Consider the following 24,735-nt stretch of genomic DNA (forward strand, 5'->3'; position numbering starts at 1 on the left):
GATACAACTGATAACACTATTCAATTTCATTTTCCAACTTACCAATAAATAAATCAATACTGAGTCATTGAGAGCGCTTGTATGTTAATTATTTAAGAATCAATATCTGAGCTCTAATGTCAGGACTCATCAGCTAATACTGCCTTTATGACACAAATATACTGTACATACCATAAAGTTGATTCAGTAGCTACTATTTTTAAAATGTCTTATAGTTTCTGTGTGATCAACAACTGTAAACCATGAAATTAGATGATTTTTGAGTTTATAAACTAGTAATAACCTAATTTATTTTTTTAAAAAATAACATTTTTTGACTAATGGACATTACAAACTTCACAAGAACTAGATATAAATTTTTCCATAATGACCTTATACATCATAACATATCGTACATGTGAGATTAACTGCACTTTAGAGGAAAATTGTCACTACAATCACAAGCCATTGTAATGAAGTTGTGATTATCTCCTAATACCATTTAAAATATAATAAATGGGAATGTGAAGTTGACAAGAGATCACAGGCCTCCACCTACACTTCAAAATCAACAACTTGCTTTACTAGAAGCATGATATTTTTAGGTTAAACTGCTTTCTCTTAGAGAAATAAGATGAATCCATAGCATAACAAATGATACAACAAAGGTATTTATTACAAAATAATTCTGAGTCCTCTGAGTGGCTGAGTTTGTGAGAAAGAAATAAACAGACTGGAACAATTGTACAAAATTAAAATTAAATTTTTTTTTATTTAAACACAAACATGATGTGTGCACTTGTTTTTGGAGAGCTGACAGTCACTGTTACTGAAGAGTTATATAGATCACACTGGTATTACTCACCCAAGACTGACTGAATGACTTCCTCAAAGTCTTGCATCATACTAACTGATCTTTATGTTACTTTGCTAATGCAAGATATACCCAGAGTGACTAGCACTGTCCACATGATTACATAGTCATACCCATTAGAAACTAAAGGAGGTTTTAACCTCAACATATTATTGGAGTAAACCTCTGTATGCATTCATAGATAAAGTACACTTTTGTAGTTACCTTTGCTAGAGGCATAACAAGTTTTATCTCAGTGGAACAGCACAGAAAAATAAGTAGAAAGAGCAATAAAATCTCAACAATTTTCTTGACCAAATGTAATGCAAAAAGTGTAGATACATCTAAATAGTTGAAAAGTTTTGAAATATTATACATTAAATTAAGGAGGGGAAAAAATGTAAGGTAAGCTTACATACCAGAGGCATGACGAAAGAAAGTGGAATTACACAACATCTGACTACATACCTGTGTGTTGTGATGTCTCCTGATGAATCCCATTAGTTTCTTTGTTTTCAATTTAAGATTAAGTTAAACATTGTTTGGAAAGCTGATGTATAAGTAAAGTAGAAAATCTGTGAAAATGTGATATATGATTTACTGCATTGTCTGGCAACAATGCATGTTCATGGTAATCAAATTGAATATGATTGATAATAAAAAAGGTAGCTATGTAGCATGGAACCTAAAACATTTTCATTAAGTGCAGTTCACCCTTAGTACTCTTCACAGTTTATTATGTCTCATAACCTAATGCTGAATACACTGAAAGTAACATATCTATTGCTTAAAGTTACCTTTTGATAAATGACAGCAATTAGTGCTGCTTTCACTTGTATGGCAGCAGTACAAACATAGAAGGCAAATTGTGAAAAGGACACACTTCCCAAAAACGCTATGACAAACAGCAACACTGCATATAAAAATCCTTTCCAAACTGGTTCATCACTGGACACAAAGTCAATCAGCAAGCTGAAAATTATTAAATTTATTATTTTCCAACAGACCCATTCCTATGCTTCACTAGTACATACATAAAATTAGGAAGGAAATGCAACTTACTAGCTTTGTAAAAAGAAATATTTTAATTAGGTTTTAAAATTTATGTTGCAAATTGCAACTGGTTGATCAATTCTGGATGAATACAGAAAAATGTACTTTGTGTAATAATGCTAAATACTTGTAGAAACATTTGAAAAAATTATGTAAGACAATATCCTGTTTTAGAGGAATAATTAATGTTACACAAGTAAACTACTTTTGTATGTAAAGAGGATGGAATATTAGTGCCTGGATGAAATGTTAATGGGAGAACAAAACTGAGAGAGTATAACTGCTTGTTTGTTGATACGAGCAAAGCTAAGTCTATGTTGTGTGATGCTTACCAAGAGGATTCATAATTCATGCTCAATTACCATCAAATACAAAAAATGTGCTCTACACTGTGGGGCTCATAAATACATTATAAGAGTAACTCATTATATAAATTAACAAGTGTAATTCATGAGTTATCAGTGAGTGGTGTTGACTTGCTGACCTCCTACTGACCTATACTTCAAAATTAGAAATATCTAGTGCAGATTGCCCTTGAGTAGCATTATATGAAATTCACCAAAACAAACAAATAACTCCTTAGTAGTCAAGTTAGAAAATATAGTTCAAGCTGCTGCTTATCACATGACTTTAACTAAATTTAAAGAGCTACAGAACATAAGGAATTGTGAATTTATAAGAAACAAATTATAGAAGAGTAAGTTACACCATATTTGCACACTACAATACATCTTTCGTTTTCTAACTAGTCTAATGTAACTTAACATTTTTTTGCTCTGAAAATATATTTCTAATACATACCTCATCTCACCCAAAGCTATCTTAATTTTGGTCTGCTCTCTAAGCACTGCTAAACAAAATTTTGCTACACTGTACCAGTGTTTATACTGCATTACTTTTGCACCATTTCAAAACATTTGCTGATGTTTTGACTAATCACCACCAACTGTCCTGTGCCATCTATACTGGCACAGCTAGTTCTCTCTACTATACGAGAACAATCCTCACTTTTAAGAATTGGTAGGCATAAAGCATAAGCACTGGTATCTCAAAAGAGGGGAAGGATGAAAAATGGGTGAGAATAGGTAAGAATCTGTCAGAAATACATTTTCAGAGTAAAAAAATGTTAACTTTTGAAACAGTACTACCTCCACTCATCAAAAGCTAGAATTCCATATTGCCAAGAAAGAGGGGCCAGTGAAGGTGCATCAGTCTCAAATCAAGTGGAAAGAGACCACACTGAAAGAATGGTGTACTAAAATATGAAAGGAAAGCACACCAGTAAAGTACAGCACTACTTCTTGAACAAGTGTGCTCTTTGTACAGCAATCAATAATAATGTAACACAAATTAGGTAGCTATGAACTCATGGGCACCATTGAAATCAAAAAAGAGGTATGCAGCACTGAAACAATGGAGGAAGTGTTGGATAATTATGACATGAATCAGTATGGTGTTGAATAAGTTGAGTAACAAAGAAATATTTATATGTATGCAATAACTTTCCCTTATATATGGGTATTAAGGGAAGTGACATTGGTTACATCAGATTACACCAAGAGTGGCCCACCTGGGAAAAACGCCCATTGAAAATGCCTTGTATAAGATATAGCAATCACCAACTGCAGTCAGCCTGGGCAATAACGTCTAGGAGAAGCACCCTAGATACACAACATTATGAAAGACAAAAATTACTGTTATGAGTGAAATTGTAGGGTCATTATAACTAATCCAGTAATTCAGAAAGACAAAGGACATGAAAATAAAACCTACCCTTACAAACACAAATATAAAAAGGCACCCAATTAAGAATAAAAATAAGTCCCAGTTAGATGTGACTAACAGTAAAGAAAAAAATACTTACCAACTAATAAAAAAAGTGAAAGAAAGTATAAATAATGCAACAACATGCCCACAAAATTATCCAAAGTTAAAATTACCCAAGTAGTAATGATCGTGCAAGAACTGTACACATACTAAAAATTAAATAAAAACAAAGTGATAACAAAATTCTATGTGGTATTCAGGTTTACTAATGTCCAAAATCAACATCTACTTTCTACAAAAATAAAGATTTAAATTAAGCTAAAGATAAATAGAATATGGACTGTAAACAAAACAAACGAATTACAGCATGTGAAGAAATAAAACAAAATTTGCATTAACATTGTAATTACATAAGTACAACATAATTAGTCAGGCGAGAGTTATAAAAGTTGAAACAAAGCATTAAGTTTAACTTCCATTAGGGAAAATAATGCAAGTTTTAGAACCCCTTAGATTGAATTCTAAGTGGGTTAGAAAGATTAGCTATATATTATAGACAAAAAAATAAAAACATCCTCCCAGTGAGACAATTTCCTGAACTAGATTAGATTCAAATAATTAGTGTAAAGTAAAGTAAACACACAACTGTATTGCTAGGATTATATTTGCATATGATCTTCCTTAATGTCTTGTGCTTGTCAAATAAAACTGCTAGGTGTTATGTCATTGTGTTTGTACCAAATAATATACTATATCATTATCACATCTGATTTGGTTTATCCTAGTTGTTTCTAAACTGAGATAAAATCATTATCAAGCATATGAAACAAAAAGTATTTATTTGTGAGTTTACTACTACTTGTTTACTATAAGTGTAATTTCAAGTATAACTGGTAGGCTTGATGGGTATTTTATCTGATATTGCATTTTTTTTTTGCTGGCTTCACCATAGTGGTTAACTAATTTAACTATCATCACAATATTTCTAATAACTGTGCATGCACATAGTAGTAGTGCAACAATTTTTCTGCTTCTTATACCATTTGTGAAGTCTTTCAAAATATTACACGTTTCACTTTATTTTAATCTTAAAAACAATAATTTAAAAGTTTTATTTCTTGAATATTCTGGAATTATTTTTCATTGTTGCACATATCATTTATTTTTTTGCATTCAAAATATGCATTTAGTATTTCTTTGAAATACGTATAACATACAGATATCAAAAAAATGTTCCTACCAGTATATAAATTATATGTCTAAACAGATAGATATGCAGTTAAAACCTTGATCCTTGCAGTTCTGACAAGAAATTATAAATTTAAGCAACCATATTTTTACGAGATAAATCCATAAAGTTTATTGTGTTTATAAAACTAATTCTATATTTTGTCCCCATGGCTTTTCCAAGAAGAAGAATGTATACAATTGCATTTGAAGAAAATCATGTTTGTCACATCAAATGTAGATGATGTATTTCACTCAGTACTACCAGAAAAATACTGTAAGCTCAATACTACTGTCTTATGACAAATGTAATTCATTGTAATCATGTTTCACCAGCAAGGATGTTCAAAACTTAATAAATACCAGATATTACTTACACTATAAAACTCTATTCGCAAAATTAAAAATCAACAGTTATATATCACAAATTACTATCAGACACCTAGAATTTCACAAAGTATTAACACTTATAAATATATATTAGCTTTTGATGATTTCAAATGTTTTTGAAATACTATCTTAATACCTTTTTAGCAAAAGGTATTTGATATATGATAAACAACCATTTACAAACATAGTTGATTCTTCCACAACCTTGCTTCAGAAGAGCAACATATAGCATTTAGACAAAAACAGACTCAACTTTAACATCAAATAAATATATGTACCACTACAATATTTGCACAAGATATGGAATAGAACAAAAACATACTACATAAAAAATAACAAATGTGGTATATACCATGCAAAAAGACAATTAAATCAATAAATGTGATGTCACAGATGACGAGATCATCAGAAACTGTGACATCACATATAATTTATACTGTAACATTAATAACACTGTGGAATCTAGTATTCACATGCTTTTGTTTTTCAAATGGCCAGCAGACATACAAAAATACAGAAAACTCAGCATTGGTCCACTGACACTCTTAGGGTTTCTAGATACTTTAAGATCAAATTATTGATGACAGTAATGCCTATAAGGTTCCAGTAACAATAGCATAAAATGTACATTTTATAAATTAATATTCCACATCTTTACATTCCCTTTTGTATCATGTACATGCTTTGTGTTTGGTTCATTTGTTCAGGAATATCAATGCAATTTTGTGTATGTGTTTCTTCCCAATTTTTCATTTAATAACCCTGATTTTATTTGCCCTGATGAGGCAAATAAAGTTGTTTTTGTAGTTGGTATGTATCAAGCTATCACATGCTTTTGAGTTACTGAATTTCTTAACAAGGTCAAAAACAGCTCCTACAGGAACCATATTTTACAAAAAGTCTTAAATTATTTCCTGAAAGTTAAAAACTTACACAGCTGTGCCCAGGGTTCAAAACCCATATCCAAGTAAAGTGAACAGTACATTTATAAAAGAAAGCTCTCTGATCCAAAAAGTAGCTATTTCAAGGAAGCTGGGCATTAAGAAAACAAGAAACAAAGATTTGAATTGTTTTCAAGTGTTTTCAAGAAAAATGTTATTAAAAAAACTGGTATCACATTCATCTACTTAACAAAATCTTCCAGTTTAGCTTGAATGGACTTTTATAATTTTGGTTTGCTTGAACATGATCTTGAAAGCAAATATTACATTCAAAGGAGGGTCTATAAATAGAAAAAATGCTCTTATTCGTATATACCTCTTCTTACCAGAGTTGTAGTGTTGAGTATTAATATGTAATTATGACCATCAGAAAGAGGTAAAAAATATGGAGAAAGTAGTTAAAAGAGCTGCATGGGATCTGAAATATTGTTCTTATAAAGTGTAAATAACTGGCATGAAATCTGAATATTGTTTTAATTCTGTTTTTATGAGCTGTAAATAGCCCTGTGTGAAGTTAACATTTTTATGATCTAAAATGTATTTAAGCTAAATACTCATCTCTTCACAGAACAAATAAGTATTGTCTTGTACTATTATTAGTTATTAATTCTGTAGAAAAGTGAAAAATACAGTTTGAAAGAAAGTTAAAGTGATATCATTATATTGTAAAAACATATTCAAGGTATACTAGCTTACTTTAATATCAGAGGCAATGACAACCTGAAGATACAGTTGATTAAGTCAAATATGAAGCCTTTGAGAGCAGGGGCCCAAAATCCTTTAACAAGTGCAACTGTTAATGATGCCTTCTTTACTTTTCCTTCTCTATGTTCAGGAATGTGCAGTTTCCCTAACCTGTTCAGAAAATGTACTTAAAAAATTTAAAACATCTTATTCATAATTTTTAATTTCAGTAATTATTACTAAAAACAAACAAACATTATCTTCTTGTAGGAAATGCTGACTGACATCTTACTTAGGTTCAATACATGATTCTGGAGGAACAAAGCATATAAAGCTGTCTTCCATACCATAAATTAAGTTGTATATGGTTTAAAGCACATACCAAAAATATACAAAATATATGAAATTTCACTGACATGACAGCACAGTTATAAAAAAATGCACTGTGATAATGTTCCTTTACATAACAAAAAGTAATCAATGTCAATACAAGAAATAGCATTATATAAAAATGTTTATGATTACTTTAAATAATTAATGAATAAAATGCTACATCTTGAAATATTCTCCATCTCAGTTGGCAAAACTATAGACAAAACCAAACCTACTTTCAGATTGCATCAAAATAACACTGCAAATTTTATAAATTACTTTTATAAATTTCTTAATATGCATACTATTCAAAGCAAGGTATCATAGTTGACAAACTTTTCAGTCATAAGTAAACAAAACTTTCAGCTTCTTATACTTTTTAAAAACTTAATGTCTTGATATTTTTCAAACAACAAAGTAAAAATATGTTTTATCGAAACATTTTGAAGAATTTAGCAAAACTACAAAAGTATGAGGTAATGAAAAATATTTTTATAGAATTATATATATATAGTTTGTTATAACCTAAAAAACAAGCTGAAACAAAAAATGCTGCACTTATTGAAAAGATCCCAGGGACAAATTATAATATGGGATCATAAAATGTACCCTAGGTTTTGGAGGTGACTGCAGAAATAGGGCCTACATTGCAGTGGAGATACACTGTCTATAAGTCTTAACCTCCATTTGCCAGTCTCACATAAGAAATAAAAGAGTAGCAATGAATACAGAAATAGAAATTAGGAAAGCAAAATGTGGGTGTTCAAGCCCTCATCTCGCTCTCCTAATTTCTCAACTGACTGAGGTTGAATGAAGATACTCAGAAGGAAGCCTAAATCATGCATGATCCCAACCAATAATGGGATAATAAGATAATGAGAGAAAGATCATAGAACTGGAAAGAATTCCAAGGAAAAATAACTGGGTGCTGCAACTATGGAAAGAATCAGTGCATGTCACTTAACAACAGAGAAACCTGACCAGACAGAGGAGATGATCAAGGTTGTAACAGTGATATGGAACGAAGATAGGTGTAAAAGCAGAATTACATATCTGAGCAGCTAAAGTTTTGGGCAGAAAAGAATGCAAAAGAAAAATGACCACAAAGGAACTGTGAAACAAGGTGTAGTGGACATCAGTGGAGAAAACATCCACATACCAACAGGAGGAAAAGGGTCTTCAAGGAGAGGTGATGTAAAGAACAGATTGGCAAGGGTACAAAAGGAAGAAGGATAAGGGCATGAATGATGACAATGATGTTGCAATCCGAAAGAGACATAGGGTGAGGAGATGAGTGATGTAGAAGGAACAGAACAAATGAGATAGAACTAGTGAACTGAAGACTGTGTAAAATAAAATGTAGCTGCAAAAAAACCATAGGATATATAGCCTGTGATGAAAAAGAAATAAAAAGCTTGTCAAAAAACCAGGTTAAAAATGAAGTGATATGACGAAGAATAAGATAAGATGGAGGATAACCATATGCGTGGAATAAAAATGGTACATGTACCACTTTATTTGGCACACTGCCACAGAAGAAGGATGTACAGAATGACAAAATAAGTATGATAAATGCTGTAAAAGTCAAGCCCACGAGGCATGGGGCCTAACAGAAGTCACACATGAAGCCTGAATGTGGAAATGAACAGATGATGAATAAGGGAGAGGAACAGGAGGCAATACCAGCAGTCCAATCAGTACACACACTGAAACCATGGATGACCTGGTTAATATATATAGCCATCAACAGAACCTGACACAGAGTGATATGGAAGATGAAAAGGGTCTGGGGAAAACACATGAATAGGAGGGTAGGCATATAGGTATAGACTCAACCAATCCATAGTGACAGCACCCACTGCTCCAGTCAAAGGATGTGAAACAAGAGATGAAAACTATAGGCGGTGAGAATTCAGATGAGTGGCAAAGGCATCCAGCTCTGAGAGAACACCCCACTGGGCATAGGTCTCCCAAATCACTCATGGGCTCAGTGACCACTCTATAGGGGAAATCTTGTTAGGATGTGATAAATGACCTGCCAAAAGAATTAGGGCACCTGAAATATGGCAAACCAAAAAATATAATTTGATAGTTGTAGGCCCAATACAGGAGGTTCAATGGCCAGAACAGAGGTTTCTTGAATGAGTGCTTTCTGCCCTGGAAATGTACAAGATCACTTTCAAGTTGTTGGAATGCACTATCACCAAGTGGTCCTACAGGTGAGGAAGGAAATGAACCAAAGCCAGACAATTTGCAAGGACCTGCAAGAGACTGATATATAGAGAGTAATGTGTAAGAGTCCACAACCCCAAAACCTCCCAAGCATCCATAAAAAGGTGATATTCAACCACAAAGCAATGCCAGTCTTTAAGAAAGGACTAAGAAAAATAGTGGCATCCAAGAAATTACAAATGAGGCTCCACTGTTCTAAGAAATCCATTGAAAGCAATGCATGTTGGCCCAACCAAGAGGAATGAGGATGTCTATAGAAACCCACATCCCACAAAGAGAACTTCTCATACAGTTGGAGCACAAAAAGAGGAGAGACTGTCAACTAGAAGCTCTATAGCCCTCAAAGAAAAGGGAGAAGGTTGGACTCAACTAAACAGAATATCAAACAACACCCAAAATGAAGTAGGTACTGTGTGAAGGTGGGAAAAAACATCTTTACCTTCACCAACTACTCAGTCCGAGATGATTTTTTTAGAAGGAACTGAGTGTGAATGACAGAGTTGGCCAGTGAGTATACTAAAATTAGCCAGTCATTCACGTAATGGTGAAAAAAAAAGCTCTAAGAATAAAGAATTATGAACAAATGTCAAGACCACCAAACAAAAAAATGTAAAAAGCACAGGAAAGTCCTAATAGAATAGACAAGAACTGAAACTTGTACACCTGAGGGACAAAACAAAGATAATGATGAATGCAAGGGAAATGGGAATGTATAGGTATGCATCCAACAAATAAACCTTTGTCATCCACAGACCAAGAGTGAGAACCCAATGAAGAGCTGAATAGGACTCCATGGTGAAACATGGAAGAACCAAGAAGTGGTTCAGAGTTGACAGACTGATGATAGGGCATCAGCTCCTCTGAGACCATCCCTAGAACCCAAGGGTTTATGGCAAAGAGCCTCCAAATGTGGAAAAATCTGAGAAGTCTGATTGCCCCAGACTATGAACCCATAACATGGTAACCAAAACCATCAACTGCCCAAAGATAGTGCCTTAAGGACCAACAGCAAATTTCAGAAAATGGAAGATACGGATAAAACAAAACATAACTAATTAAGTAATTCTAAAAGTGGGGAAGAAGACCTTGGTACTTTCCCGCAAAATGACACATAGATACAAGGGAGAAACAGGCTGTCCACATTTTCAACATCAAACTTAGGCAAACTCTCATATGGTATATGAGGGCAATCAGGTGATTCAGAAGGTCACATAAAAGTAGCCAACTCCCAACAAACAACAGCTGTTACTTTCTGAGCACTTAAAGTTTGCTCAGGTGCCATTGAAGTAACCAGCAAATCAGTTGTAGTAGCTACAGTAGCAGTGGTATATGCCAAATGGAACTGCATGTGTATAACAAATGAAGTTGACTGAGAAAAATTAATTTTCTTCAAACAGAATTTGCAAAACCATAAAAGGCAGAAAAATTATAGTCGAGAAAAAAAATATGTAGTCAAAGAATGAAGAGTATATACTTGATCAGTTATGTTACAATAGGAGTTATATTACATTCCATTTGGTATTTAACAAAATAATTTTTGTAATGTTAAAAAATGCAAGACAGAATACAAATATAAAACAAATATTTATTTCAGTTTTGTTCTATACATAAGTAAATGGCAATTTAGAAAAAAAGATTACATTGTCTTCAACTGGTATTTAGTTTAACAATACCAACAGTAATAAACATTGTTGAATGGAATTAAAAAATTTTACTAAGCTGATTAAGAATGTATAAATAACATTTCTTTTCACTAGAAAAAAAATTAAATATTAATGCTTTTCAAGCACTTTCTATGGTGTTTTGCATATAATCATTACAATAATTCTGTGAAATACTGATGACATTTATTTTATAGCTATTCCCTAATGTTTTTTCTCAGCTAGCTCAACAAAAACTATTAATAATTTTAAATATGTGGGTTGCATTTTACCTTAATTAAAACTTAAATTTACTTACAGATTTGCCTTTTTCAGTTCTTTAATCCAAAAACTGTTCAGCACTGACCATGCTACACGTGCACGAATTTCTCTTGCTAGTTCAGGCAGATCCTTAAGGGTTATTATTGTTTTATATCCTTTAAGTACAAGCCTGTGATATAAATTGTGTAAACATTTCATTAAAAAAGTTGCAATAATTGAAGTGGTGAATTGGAAATTATTAAAAATATATTCTGGTAAGAAAAACAAAACTCTTAGTGACACAAAAACATGGAAAAAGCATGGAAGTTTCAGTTCAACAGTATAATTAGAAATAAGAATTTCAGTCCCTCTAAAGACAAAATCATGTTTAAAAATAAATTAATTTGGTGACTAAGGTGCTTATGTTTTATGCATATTTTCCACTGTTAGAACATAATTTATCAACAAAAGATGTTTACATGCTAATTTTTTCAGAACATAATAGGTTGATTTTTATTTATTTTTACAACCATAAACAAAACTTTTTTTTATCAAAGTAACATCACGCTTTCCATACAAACTAATTACTAATAATCTACTACATCCTAATGGTAACTGTTAGAACATTTAGCTGGGTGATGTTTCTCCCCAACTGAATTAGATCAACAATAAAAAGGTAAGGTGGTTTTTCATATGAAATTAATTAAATAAGCTAAAAGGCACAGTTATTGTTATTTATCTGCACTGCAACTATATTTTTATTGCAGCTAGTAAATAATTTTTTTCCTAAAAATACAGAAAATTTAGAACTAATTGAAACAAAATGAAATATATATGTTTCACTAATATATTTTTGTTTTGAGTTATTAAGACATTTTTGAGATAGTATATTTATTAAAAAAGAAAACTTACAAATGAAAATAAGCTTAAAACAATATATTTAACATGATAATGCTGTTTCTAGGTGCATATACAAAAACTTCTAAGTAATATTAAGAATATAAAATATTAGTATTGACATTTACCATTCTATCCAAATGAAAAATACTCTTGATAATAGTGTTGCTTGATAAAAAAATCCTCCTGCCTGTGTCTAGAAGAGGGATAAAATACATTAGAGTTTAGATTATGATATTTTACTGTGCTATATTTAAAAAATTAATGCACAAATACAGTCAATTTTTTGCTTTTCCAGATTAAGATCCTTTTTCATGTACAACTCTTTCATTGACTTTTGTGTCAGTTGATTCTCTTCTGTTACAAAATGACACACTTTATTTAATATTGTGAGGTTATGACCTGATGCAAATCTCTTTCTGTACGATCCTGTTACTCCAAATTGACCAATATTTTTTGTTCTACTACCATGAGATGATGTGATATTCCAATCTTGGAAATTCGAAATCCCTGATCTGAATACATCTTTATAATTCAAATGAATGAATATTTTGCATCAAAAAGGGCTGTTATATACATATACATCCTTCTATGAAATTCCAAGCAATACTAAAATGTAGGTTATGTTATATGATATGAAACCAGCACTTTATATCAGCTGTGATAATAACATGATTTGCTAATTTGCATATTTAAAATTATTTTAATATACATTCTCAACTCTTTGCATTGGATAAATGTAAAAATTATGACAACACTGTGTGTCCAAATAATAAAAGTAATTGTAATGATTGCTCAGATACTGGTATGTATGTGGGTGAAGACTGATTATCATTTGGACATCCTTCAAGCCACAAACAGTATCTATGCCAAAGTATACTACTGATGCCACTGACCATGAACAAACTTGAGCCATTTAGCTTCCATTATACCACAAACTAAGATTATTTTTCTCTTATATCTCGTATTTTATTCAATTGTTAAAATAGTTCAATAATTTATAGACAACCTTTGATTTAATATTTTTCATTAAAAAACTTGAGCTTTAATGCACAAAAGCAAAAAAATGAAAAACAATATTCATACTAAAAATGTTAAAAGGTGATACAACAAAAGAAATATTATTTTTTTGTGTAGAGTAACAGTTTACCACATGCTTGACTGGACATTAATAATAATTTAAAAGTTCTTTTCTAGGCAAAAACTGTAACCTGAGCTTTCCATAATAATAATATACGAATATCTTATAAAAATGTTACTTAACTACCCAATAACTTCGAATATAAATAGATATACAGTTCACTTCAATGACACATACTGATGAATTTGCTAAAACTTGAATAATAGTTTACTGCAAGTAATATAAAACTTAATGCACATGTATATCTATGATAGTGTAATATGCAGATATACTATGCATTATCTACCTTCTTATTTTAATATTCAAGTTTTCTAAATTTGCCAATTACTCAGTATATGCTTACTAATAAAAAGTGTCCACCAATTGTAGGTCAGTTGGTATTCTAATGTCACTGCCCTTATATTTCAATGTAAATAACCAGTCATGTAGTTCATGCTATTCACTTTGGGTATGTCTGAAGTTACTGTTTAATTAAGTAAAGTAACGTTTATCTAGTATGGAACAGAACATCAACCAAGACAGTTTAGATCCATTTAAACCAAGCATGTCATACCAAGCAAAGTATATATACACACAGTGTTTGTAAATAATAAAGATTGCTCATTTTATTTTTGTACAATTGTGACATGCAGGTGTATCATATGTTTTCTACCTGCTATCATAAAATAGATATTTTTTAATTTAGCATATATCTCTTATTTATAAAAAAAATTTTTCATCGTCCTTGAGAAGTGTTAAATCCGTTTATTTTTACACAATTTAAAACCAGTCAAGTTGTCAACTACAGAATATTCCCCTTAGATCTTTCTTTAAGCCTTTCACAACAGACTCAGGATAATACACTCAAGTTCATACACACATTTGCACAAATTAGATATTAATACTATAACTATTGATGCAGTACATGTATCTTCACAAAATTTGGTAGATGTTTAATAAAGATTACAAGTTTTTGTAAACAAAAAATTAAATTTTTAATGAAGTATTCTTATTAAAAATTAGTTTGTGAAAATAGAGTCTTTTTTGTTACTAATCAAGTGCAATAATTTCATGTTATGTTTAAAATAAACTATTCTTCCTTCCCAAAATTATTTGTGTAACTCCTAAAACCTCTTAAACACATTTGAAATGTTTGTTTTCATTAAGACTTTGTATTTGTCTGTTATTTTCTCTACCATATCAATATGAGATCTATCAATTTGATAAATATCATAAAGATAACTAGGAAATAAATACAAGTTATGTTTTTTTTGTTTAGTCTAAGTAACGTAAGTTTCATAACATTATATATAGCGATTATATTTTACATAACATGCACACACATTCATGTTACCATATCCAATAATATAAAACTGACCTTTAGTCTTTACAAGGTGACTGTCTTGACTTTCTGTTAATGGACTAGTATTTTGTAATATGCAATAACATTTCAATTATTATACATTATCTATGTATAAAGGTTATTACTATTTAGAAATAAGTTATTAAATTTATTTTTCTTAAAATATAGAACAATAAGTAGAAGTTAAGTTATTTTGAATTTCACGTAAAGCTACTCAAGGGCTATCTGTGCTAGCCGTCCCTAATTTTGCAGTGTAAGACTAGAGGGAGGGCAGCTAGTCATCACCACCCACTGCCAACTTTTGGGCTACTCTTTTACCAACAAATAGTGGGATTGACCATTGCATTATAATGCTCCCATGGCTGAAAGGGTGAGAATGTTTGATGCGACCACGATTTGAACCCGCAACCCTCGGATTACTAGTCGAACACCTTAACCCACCTGGCCATGTCGGACCCTAGAAGTTAAGTAAACAATTATCTTTTCTAGCTATAATCATGGAACTTGGATGCTGCTGGACATAGGCTACAAAGCCTTTTAAAATTTTGAACATGGAGGATATAAAATAATACATCTGATAATGGAAGGTTAAAATTACAAAGTTCCAACAAAGAGTCAAACAAGGCATAACTGTCCCTTCACATAAGTGAAGAATAAGCCTTCCAGCACCAACCATAATATACATGGGTGAAAGAAAAACTAAAAATTTGCTCCAGGACTTTTTGATCATCACATAAAGGATAGGTTCGAAAGCTACTGGGAAAAAGCCTAAATCATCACACTCTCAAAAAATCAACATAAGGAAATAAATCAAAGGCAGCTTATCCCAAAGTGGCATTTTATCTTTTTTTTTCATTTAAAGACTGTATTGATTAGCCTTTTGTGAAATAAATTCATTTTGGTAGAGCAAAGCACTGCTGGGCCATCAGTTGTAACCACTTGAGGGAATCAAACCTTGGATCCCAGTGCTATGACTTCACAAGTTCTCCACTGTTCCATAGGAACTCTAATATACCAACAGACTTACAAAAGGCACAGGAAAAAAGCAAATCTAAATTATCTTCAGAATGTCAAGGATTGCCTTCAATTGCTATTCAGAGCTCCCCAGAGGCCCACCTAAGATTGAAATATACATTTCAAATTTACGATGAAAAAGGTTAGTGACAGTCTCAATTGAGAGTTACTCTTCCCACCCTTAATTGTTGTGCAATGCTAGATATAAGAGGTGGATTAGGAGAGACCTCATTTGACTCTATACTGGAAATAATAATCTGGGAGTTTGTGTCATAAATCAACTTGCCAACTGAAATAAATTCGCTTATTTGTAATATTTTTAATATATCTATTATAAATTACTTTTATGAAAATCACTTATGTAACACTGATAATGGTCAAAATATCTTGAAAGATCACAATCATTAGTGACATTTTGCCAAGCAAAAATAATAACATTACCTGAATAAGTACTTACACACAGTACCAGGATAGAGGGTGTACTGATGTAGTGGAGAATGTCATGAAACAAATATTGCCAAGAGCAATTAAGTGGGTATAAAAGATCAGATCAAGCAAAGAAAAAAATCAGACCAATGCTTAGATGGGCAAAGGAAAAACCAAGGTAGTAGAGTAATAGCTATAAAGTGGGAGTACAAATGTTATGTATTGGAAGAAAAATGTTAATAGTGATTAAGCATGCAACAGACTTTGATAGATGACAAAAATCACAACATGCCAGTCAGTAAAGGCTATGTTGGGGACAAGAAAGTGAAGGTCCTATGACACAAGACACTGGTTCCAATAGTGCAGCAGTGAGAACCAGACAAGCATCTGATGATCAGATAACAGACAAAGTGCACCTGTTTGTACTAACTGAGGGAACAGTGAGAAACTTTCCCATAGCAAGAATAAAGGTAGAAACTCTATACTATGTGGTCAGACATAAGGTTTTAATTTTGCTACCTACAGATGAAAACAAACTCATCCTGCAGTGGAAAGGACCTTTTGAAGTGTAGGAAGTTCTCAACAGAATGGACTATAAGGTGAAAGTTACTGGGAAGATCATGATCTATCACACCAATTTGTTGAAGAGTTACTTTGAATGGAAAAGAGACTTAAAGGCAGGTATGGCTGCCATAGATACAGAAGTAGAAGACAGTGACTTTATCACAGAAAATGAAGACCTAAGACCATTAAGGGAAGGGGTAAGAGGAGACATGCAAAAATGTCAACATCAGTGAGAAATTGATTTAGAAACAGAAGAAAGAACTACAAGATCTACTGTGTCAATATCAGGATGTCTTCATAGATAGACCAGGCAAGACACATCTCCTGCAATATAAGATCAAGATCACTAGCAGGGATCCAGTCAAGGAGAAGACCTGCCAGATGCCCTATGCAATGAGAGACCTGATAAAGTAGAAAGTTGAGGCAATGTTAGAAGTTGGAATCATTAAGCATTTAAATGCACCATATTGTTCACCAAAGGTAACTGTAAAGAAGAAAGATGGCTTAAACTGCTTCTGTATAGACTTCCTGAAGTTGAACTTTATGATCAAGTTTGACTCTGAATGTATAAGCAACCAGAGGCTATCACAGTAAACTTACATGAGGCAAAGTTATTTTCAAAAATTGACTTAAATAAAGGTTATTGGCAATTCCTAATGGAGGGAGGAGCTAAATAAAGCATAGCTTTTGTGACAACAGACAGATATTGCTAATTTATGACAGTGAAACTTGGATTAATCAACTCGGCAGTAACATTCAACCACAGAAAGTTCATCCCAAACTACAAGGAGATTCTTGCATCATTGACTAAACTGACTAAAAAAAGCCTAAATAACAAACTGAAATGGGAACAAACACAGCAGATTGCATTTCAAAAGTTAAAGAACATATTGGGAAGTTCAACAACACTCAGAATGCCAGACTTCAACAAACTGTTCAATGTTCAGGCCAATGCTACATTGAAATTGAAGTAGTACTCCCACAAGAACATGAAAACACTGTTTCTGATAATATACGTAAGTAAAAAACAAAAACTATTGAGTAGTGAGAATAACTATTTTGAGATTGAATGAGAATGTCTGGCCATTAAATTTGATATCCAGAAGTTTCAGAGCTACCTTTATGAGAAGTTCATCATCCAGATGGACCATCAACCACTTGCAGACACCCAGAGGTGCAAAATCAACAGAGTGAAGATTCTGAAGAGGGCATTATACCTCTTGTGTGATTGTTAATTTAGCCATAATGGGTAATATTTTAAAGTTAGTTTCATAGTTTAATAAAGATAAGGAGAATAATTTGTTTTGTCAAATTGTGTTCTAAGGTAACTAAACCTGGTTGTGTGAACTTTGACAAAAAGGAAATAATAATTTGAAATTCCGGATACAACTGTGATGACTCACAAAGTAACATAAGTGAATATTTCAAAGATTGTGTGGTAAGAAACAGAATAGAGAAAAATAATTTTTCTTGTGAAATGAGTTCCAAAGTAACTGAGCTCTCCTGTGTGGACTTTTTACAAAAAAAGAAGACAAAAGAGAATTGTTTAATTTTGGATACAACTATGATACCCTATAGTATAAAGAATTTTTGTTCATACATTTGACTTATTTTGAATATATTATTTTAAAACACGTGGATTGTGTGATGTCCATTTATTGTTTCAATTTATCACCAACTACTCACAGATACCTACTGTAAAAGAATCTCAGTCCACATTCACAAAATCTAATAGTGTGATTATCTGGTACACATGAAATGAAAGATATGAACAAACAGTATTGAAACCTAATAAAAATAAAATACTTAATGAATTTGAAAGATTATAGCTGATGCTGTAGCACTGGAGGTGAATTAAAACAAAATGAAATTAAAGGTATTTAAATAAAAGTAGATTAAAACAGCCTTAACACAAAAACAAAGTTAAAATAACATAGTATAAAATTTAATGACAGCAAGGGACCTTTAAAATAAAAACACTCCAAACTAGCCCTTATTATTAAAATATTTACCTAGCCTTCCCTCATACTCATTTAAATTTATTAATCCTCCACATCTGAAAGCAGCTCATTCACCTTTGCTGGAGATTGCTCCTACCCTGTCAAAATTTGTACTTGAGTACTATGCTCCTATTATTCTCACCAATATGTACAAGAGAAAGATAATGCATGAGCTCTATCCGTTTTCTTAATAATCTTAAACACCTCAATGTGTTCTCACTGAATTTTTTTAAAGAAAATTTCAGAGTTATCAACCTGTCTTTGTATGACAAATTTCCTAATCCAGATATCATCTCAGCAGCCCTACTTTGAACCTTTTGAAAAAATTCAACATCCTGTACAATGAAATTATATCTTTAGGCTTTTTCAATATTTCTATAGATACAATCCAAATTCCTATTTGCTCTACCACTAGCAACAGCATACTGCTTGAATGTCTTATGTGACTGATCAACTTGAATATTAAGTTTATTGTCTTTTATAACTCTATTAAGCTTATTTTTATCAAAATTGTCCTAACTCAAATTATACTTCACATGCATTGCATTGTATTTATTATGACCAAAAGTCTGTCTTTTATTTGTTCAACTTACAAAATAATCAAAATGAAGCATGCATGATAAACAGATAAATATTATGGCAGCATAGAGAATGAATTTCATCAACATGTCTCAGAGCTTATAAAAAATTTACTGCTTATTTCAGAGGTTAAAAATTAATTTTCCCCTTTCTCTCTCTTGTATTGGTATTTGGGTATTGATGTTTATCTACCCATGAGGGTCAGGTTTCGTTAATGTCTTCCTCCTTCGTTCAAATTTTGGTTTTCACAACTGTCAAGCGTATTTATATATGGTACGCGAGGGCGTGTAACCCGCACTTACTCAATCCCCTTTCAGGGCAATGCCCATGCTCAACCTACACATACACTTGGTGCAAATAAATCATTTTTCTTATAGTTACATAGGTTATATGTACTTTCATTAGTTAGATATTAACTATAAAACGTTCACATAAAAAATCTTTCAATGCTTAGTAATTAATCCCTAATCTAATGTGGAGCCTAGTTTATAGGTGGCCTTTCATTTATTTATTATTTAGAAAATATATATTCACTGGGGAAAGGTGCTAAGGTCTATCCTAATTATGTAAACAGTACCTGCCAAGTTCGCTTACTAGTTCATTTCTTCTCCAATTTTTGTCAAAATAGTTTATTGTACTATGTAGGAGTCTATCTGCTATTGTTTCCATTGGTGCGTATTTATGTATGAATTCAGATGATGTTGTTCTGGGTACTTTATAAGCTGTTGTGAGTAGTGTACTTTGTATTGTTTGTAGTTTTGTTTTAAGTAGTTTTTTGCTTACATTTATACATGTAGGGGTTGCGTAGTCAATGACGGGTCTAATGTATGTCTTATATATTTTTATGATGTTGTCTGCCGTAGCTCCACTGTTTTTGCCAGTTAGACTCCTAGAATAGTTTGTTCTTCGCCAAATCTTTGTTCTTATTATTTATGTGGTTTACCCACGTTAGTTTCGAGTCGAACGTAAGACCTAAATATTTTGCAGATGTAGCAGTCTGAAGTAGTTCTCCAGTCATGTAGATCTGTGGTTGTGCTTTTTTATGTTTAGTTAGCTTAGTAAATACTACTAATTGTGTTTATTTTTCTTCTGTATTTTTGACAATATTCACTTATTCTATTTAATTGTAGTTGTATGTTTGTGGGTGTTATTGCTAGTGTTGGTGCACTTTCCCAGATTGCTACATCGTCTGCGAACTGTGATGAGTATCCATTATTTGGATTTTTAAAGGCATATTATTCACGTACATGATGAATAGGATAGGGCTAACCAGCTTCTGGAGTGAAACTCTCAGAGAAGGTCCCTTCAACATATATTCGACATAATCTGTTTTCCAGAAAGTTTGACAGCCAGCGAGAGAACAGTTCCTCGCGGTAGTCCTACTTCTTGCATTTGGAACCAGAGACTGTTATACCATACAGTGTCGAATGCCTTCGCAATATCGAGAAAACAACCGACATTGCATTCTCGTTTATTAAAACTATCAACAATTGCTTCGGTTAATCTGACTAATTGGTCTGTTGTTTGTCTGAATTTTCGGAAACATTTTGTTCTTCTGGTAATTTTAATGTTGTCTCCAGGAATGTGGGGAGTCTGTTACTGATTATTCTCTCTAGAATTTTGCCTACACAGCTGGTCAGGCTGATTGGTCGGTAGCTATTTGGGTTATTGTCTGGCTTTCCTTCTTTATGGAACATAAACCTTGCTTTTCTGCATTCAACGTCATTTCGTCGTTTTCTTAGGTAGTTTGCTCCGGCGTCTTGACTGGTACGGCACGCAGCTTTGTCAACGAAGTCAAGCTTGAGGATCTCTGTTTTGTGTGTGTGTTTTTTTTTGTGTTGTTGTTGTTGCTGTTTTGTTTTAGTTTATCCTCTTTCCTAGTCTTTTAGTTGCAGTTAACTAGTGTGTAGCCCAGATAAATTGTTTCAGTCAATAGTTTCTCGAGAAGATAGAAATAAATTTGTATTTTTTATGAACCGAAAAAATATCTACCTGTCTCGTCTCTCGCCAATAAACGAATTCTTAATCTCCATCAAAAATTTGCAAAACTACATTTACAACATCCCTTCTCTCTGTAACTGACCAATCAAAAAATGGTACCATAAGAATCCTTCTCAGTATGACAGACATGAGATGGTTGTTCTTTCATCCCATGAAACAGTAAATTTATTGACCAGATAGTCTTGTAATTGTTTCCGTTTTCTATGCGTGTGCCGTGAATATTTCAGGAACTAGGGTGTTGCGTACTGATTACTTTATTGAATAGTTTTAGCTACTCAATAGGTAACCGCCATCTAGGAAATGCAAAACAAAAGGAATAACAGTTCAATATAACAAAACATACAATGAGGTTTATCGTCTAGGCTATTACAGTGCTAGAAGAGATCGAAACAAGGTCAAAACGGGCCAAATTATGTCTTCAAGCCACCGAAGTTTGTTATGCATAAGCGATAATCATGAATGTGAATAACATAATCCATGGTCTCTTACAATGTTTAAGAGGTGAAACTATATAAATACACCAGTCATATGTCCGAAGCTAGCGCGTAGCGAAACCACGTGGTTTTACCGGGAAATCCAAATTAATGCATACATCGTGTTTACAAACAATATATCATATATAAATGTTTCTTACCGACTTTGGGCCTTATGGCACATTGAGTGAACATAAAAAGCGTGGAAACAATCAATAATTTTCAATGTTTTCTTGCAAAGGTCAAGTGCAGTTCTTCCGATATCGATCTCGATGAAATCCGCGTGGTTCTGAGACTGATGCCAATTCCTTGGTAGGCATTCGGGTTCAATTTTTATTTCGTTCTCCCGAAGGAGCACAAAAAATAACCCGGGACGGTCAGAAACTCTTGTTTCTCTTCACCCCACACGTGTCTGAAGCTAGTTTAGCATTTAATTTGAAACTTATTAACTGAACTAGAGTGGTAGAAGTAAAAATTATCTTGATTATCGTTGACAGGTTTATGTTTTCTTTGATACGAGTCGGTCGAAGCTGTGAAAAGGGCTCGGCGAGCCGGAAAGCGTGTGATGAGTCAGACGAGAAGCTGCAGCACCATTCTCTCCACAATATCTGTTGACATAATTGTGATCACGACGAAAAGAGCAGGGAGATACAAAGCCAGAACGTCGGCACAGTCAACAAACGTAACTATAGTTTACGAGAATTTAGATTCTTAAAGACGGGCCTATTTTCAGTGCTGGGATCAATGGATCTGATGAAATGAATTTTTGCTGTGGGAGGAAACGGGAGTACCCCGAGAAAACCCACTTTCACGCCGAATAAAAATGCTCTGACCGTGCCCTGAAGCAATCTGTAGAGGAAAGATACAAGGATTAAAAAATACTGACATAAATTAACTGGGATACACATCAAAGACTAGTGTTAGAAGAGACTTGACAGATGTAGAGAGACATGAGGTTAGGTTAAAGAGGAACGTCGTTAGTAGCCCTGCTCGGTGAGATCAATATCAACTTCTTATTGGATAATGATTTGTCGTTTCTGGGAGAATGTGTGGATGTTGTAACTGGTAGAGTTGGCTGCGTTTCTTGTGGAAGTATACTGGAGGCCGTGGTAAGTCGCTTGTTGTCTACTTCAGTCTGGATTGCTTGGTGATTGTTGGCGATATTGGTTTGAGTTTCTTCGCTTATTGTACGGAAATGTTCGGTAAACGTTGAGGCGTTGCACGTGTTGACCTCTAGAGTTGTTGTCTGAGTGCTCTGTGATATTTTGCTGTAGAAGTCTGTTTGAGTACTCTTGCTGGTAGATTGCTTCTTGAGTAGTGGTCAGTGAATGACTTCGGTGAGTCATTGGTTGATGGAGTATTTTGTGGTTTACTGTGGGATTTGGGTATCCTTGACTTGGTTAAGCGATGGCGAGGGCGCTCAGCACTGAAATGAAATATATGATAATAGCATCCGTTGTGTAAAATTGTATCGGCACTGTGCTTGGTGGTTGTAACTATTTTGATAAAATTGGTGGCTTGATTTGTGTATTTCGAGAAAATTCGGTGAACGGCGTTTATCTCAGACTTAGTTTGGCTTTTAATGGCACACTTGATTTTGTTTGGGTGAATGGATGAATCGTCGCCTCTAAGGAAAACAGAGAACAGGTTGGTGGGGCTCTTGGTGGGTGAACAACTGACTTTAATTTCTGTATTCCAAAGCTTACATAAGTATGATAAAACTGCAGGTGTAGAATGTTGGAGGATAATTCCGCCTCGGCTTAATATTTGGGTTCTGGAAGGGTCGATGGTTGCACCAGGTTTAGCCTTGGCAATAAACGTGGCAATTTGTAACTGCGGGAGGTCGACAATTACCAACGGGACTGGTGGAGAGACTGGCGAAGTTGGTCCAGGCAACGAAAACATCATGTTGGCAGAAGAAAATGTAACACGTCTTGCATCTAAACTGAGAGTCTGTATGAAACTGATGCCTGGGATGTGTCCGTATTTATACATGATGTATTACTACGCCAAGCTAACAATTTTCTGGATCATTTCAACAACTTTATGAACAACATTTAGTCGAACATGTTAAACCTATAGATTATTGACAAAATTTACACACATTTATACTGACATACCTAATTTTGTTGACACATCCTTACATGATATGGGGAACTATATTCTTAGCAATATAATCCAATAATTCAAACAATGTTACAGAGGTGTGCTCCATTACAACAATATGATGAGCATAATTCAAAACACAAAAAATCGCTTACAGTGTTCTGAAAAATAGACAATATAAAGTAGGAAACACTATAAACTACAACTGACTTGTCGAACATTACACTCTCCACCAAAATTCCCTATGCTTTTACACAGGCTAATTCATAAAAGTTCAACATATAGGAAAAATACTAACTATCGTATCAACAACAATGTTTGTGTGGTATTCTATAAATTCTGTTTTTTGAAGGGTAGCACTAGTTTGTGTATTGACCACTCGAGAACGGTTGGCTTTGAAGTTTCATTTCCTTCTCTGGACAGGTTCGAATCACCAGTGAGTAATTTAACATATTATCCATGTCTGGTAATTCTTCGAGGACACATCCTAGTTTGAGTTGATCTTTTACGAGATCTTCATCCTTGATGATGACAATGTCACCCTCTTCCAGATTTGATCATTCTTTGGTCCATTTCTGTCTGGACTATAGGTCAAGGAGGTAGCTCTTCTTCCACTTCATCCAGAATTCCTTAGCCACTGGACATTTTTTCAGCATTTGTGGTCATATACATCTTCTCACAAAATCTCCTCTTGGAGGAAGAATAATCGTAAACTTCATGATGGGGAGATGGTTGGATGTGAGTGGCTCAGACTCCTTAGGGTTACTGATGTTCCCTAGAGTCAGAGGTCTGC

General features: G+C 33.2%; 1 protein-coding gene across 2 annotated transcripts in view; it reads right to left on the reverse strand.

Annotated features, from left to right (window-relative positions):
* The window catches only part of LOC143244898 (multidrug resistance-associated protein 1-like), a 113,045-nt gene that overhangs the window by 76,453 nt on the left and 11,857 nt on the right, over positions 1-24,735 (reverse strand). For both annotated transcript variants that reach the window (XM_076490386.1, XM_076490388.1), the window contains exons 6-9: positions 12,425-12,492; positions 11,458-11,589; positions 6,907-7,065; positions 1,630-1,804 (exon numbers count right to left, since the gene is read on the reverse strand). In XM_076490386.1, the coding sequence (XP_076346501.1) occupies positions 1,630-1,804; positions 6,907-7,065; positions 11,458-11,589; positions 12,425-12,492 (534 nt within the window). The remainder of the gene's footprint in view (positions 1-1,629; positions 1,805-6,906; positions 7,066-11,457; positions 11,590-12,424; positions 12,493-24,735) is intronic.

Source organism: Tachypleus tridentatus, chromosome 2 (assembly GCF_004210375.1).
Source record: "Tachypleus tridentatus isolate NWPU-2018 chromosome 2, ASM421037v1, whole genome shotgun sequence".
Taxonomy (NCBI): domain Eukaryota; kingdom Metazoa; phylum Arthropoda; class Merostomata; order Xiphosura; family Limulidae; genus Tachypleus; species Tachypleus tridentatus.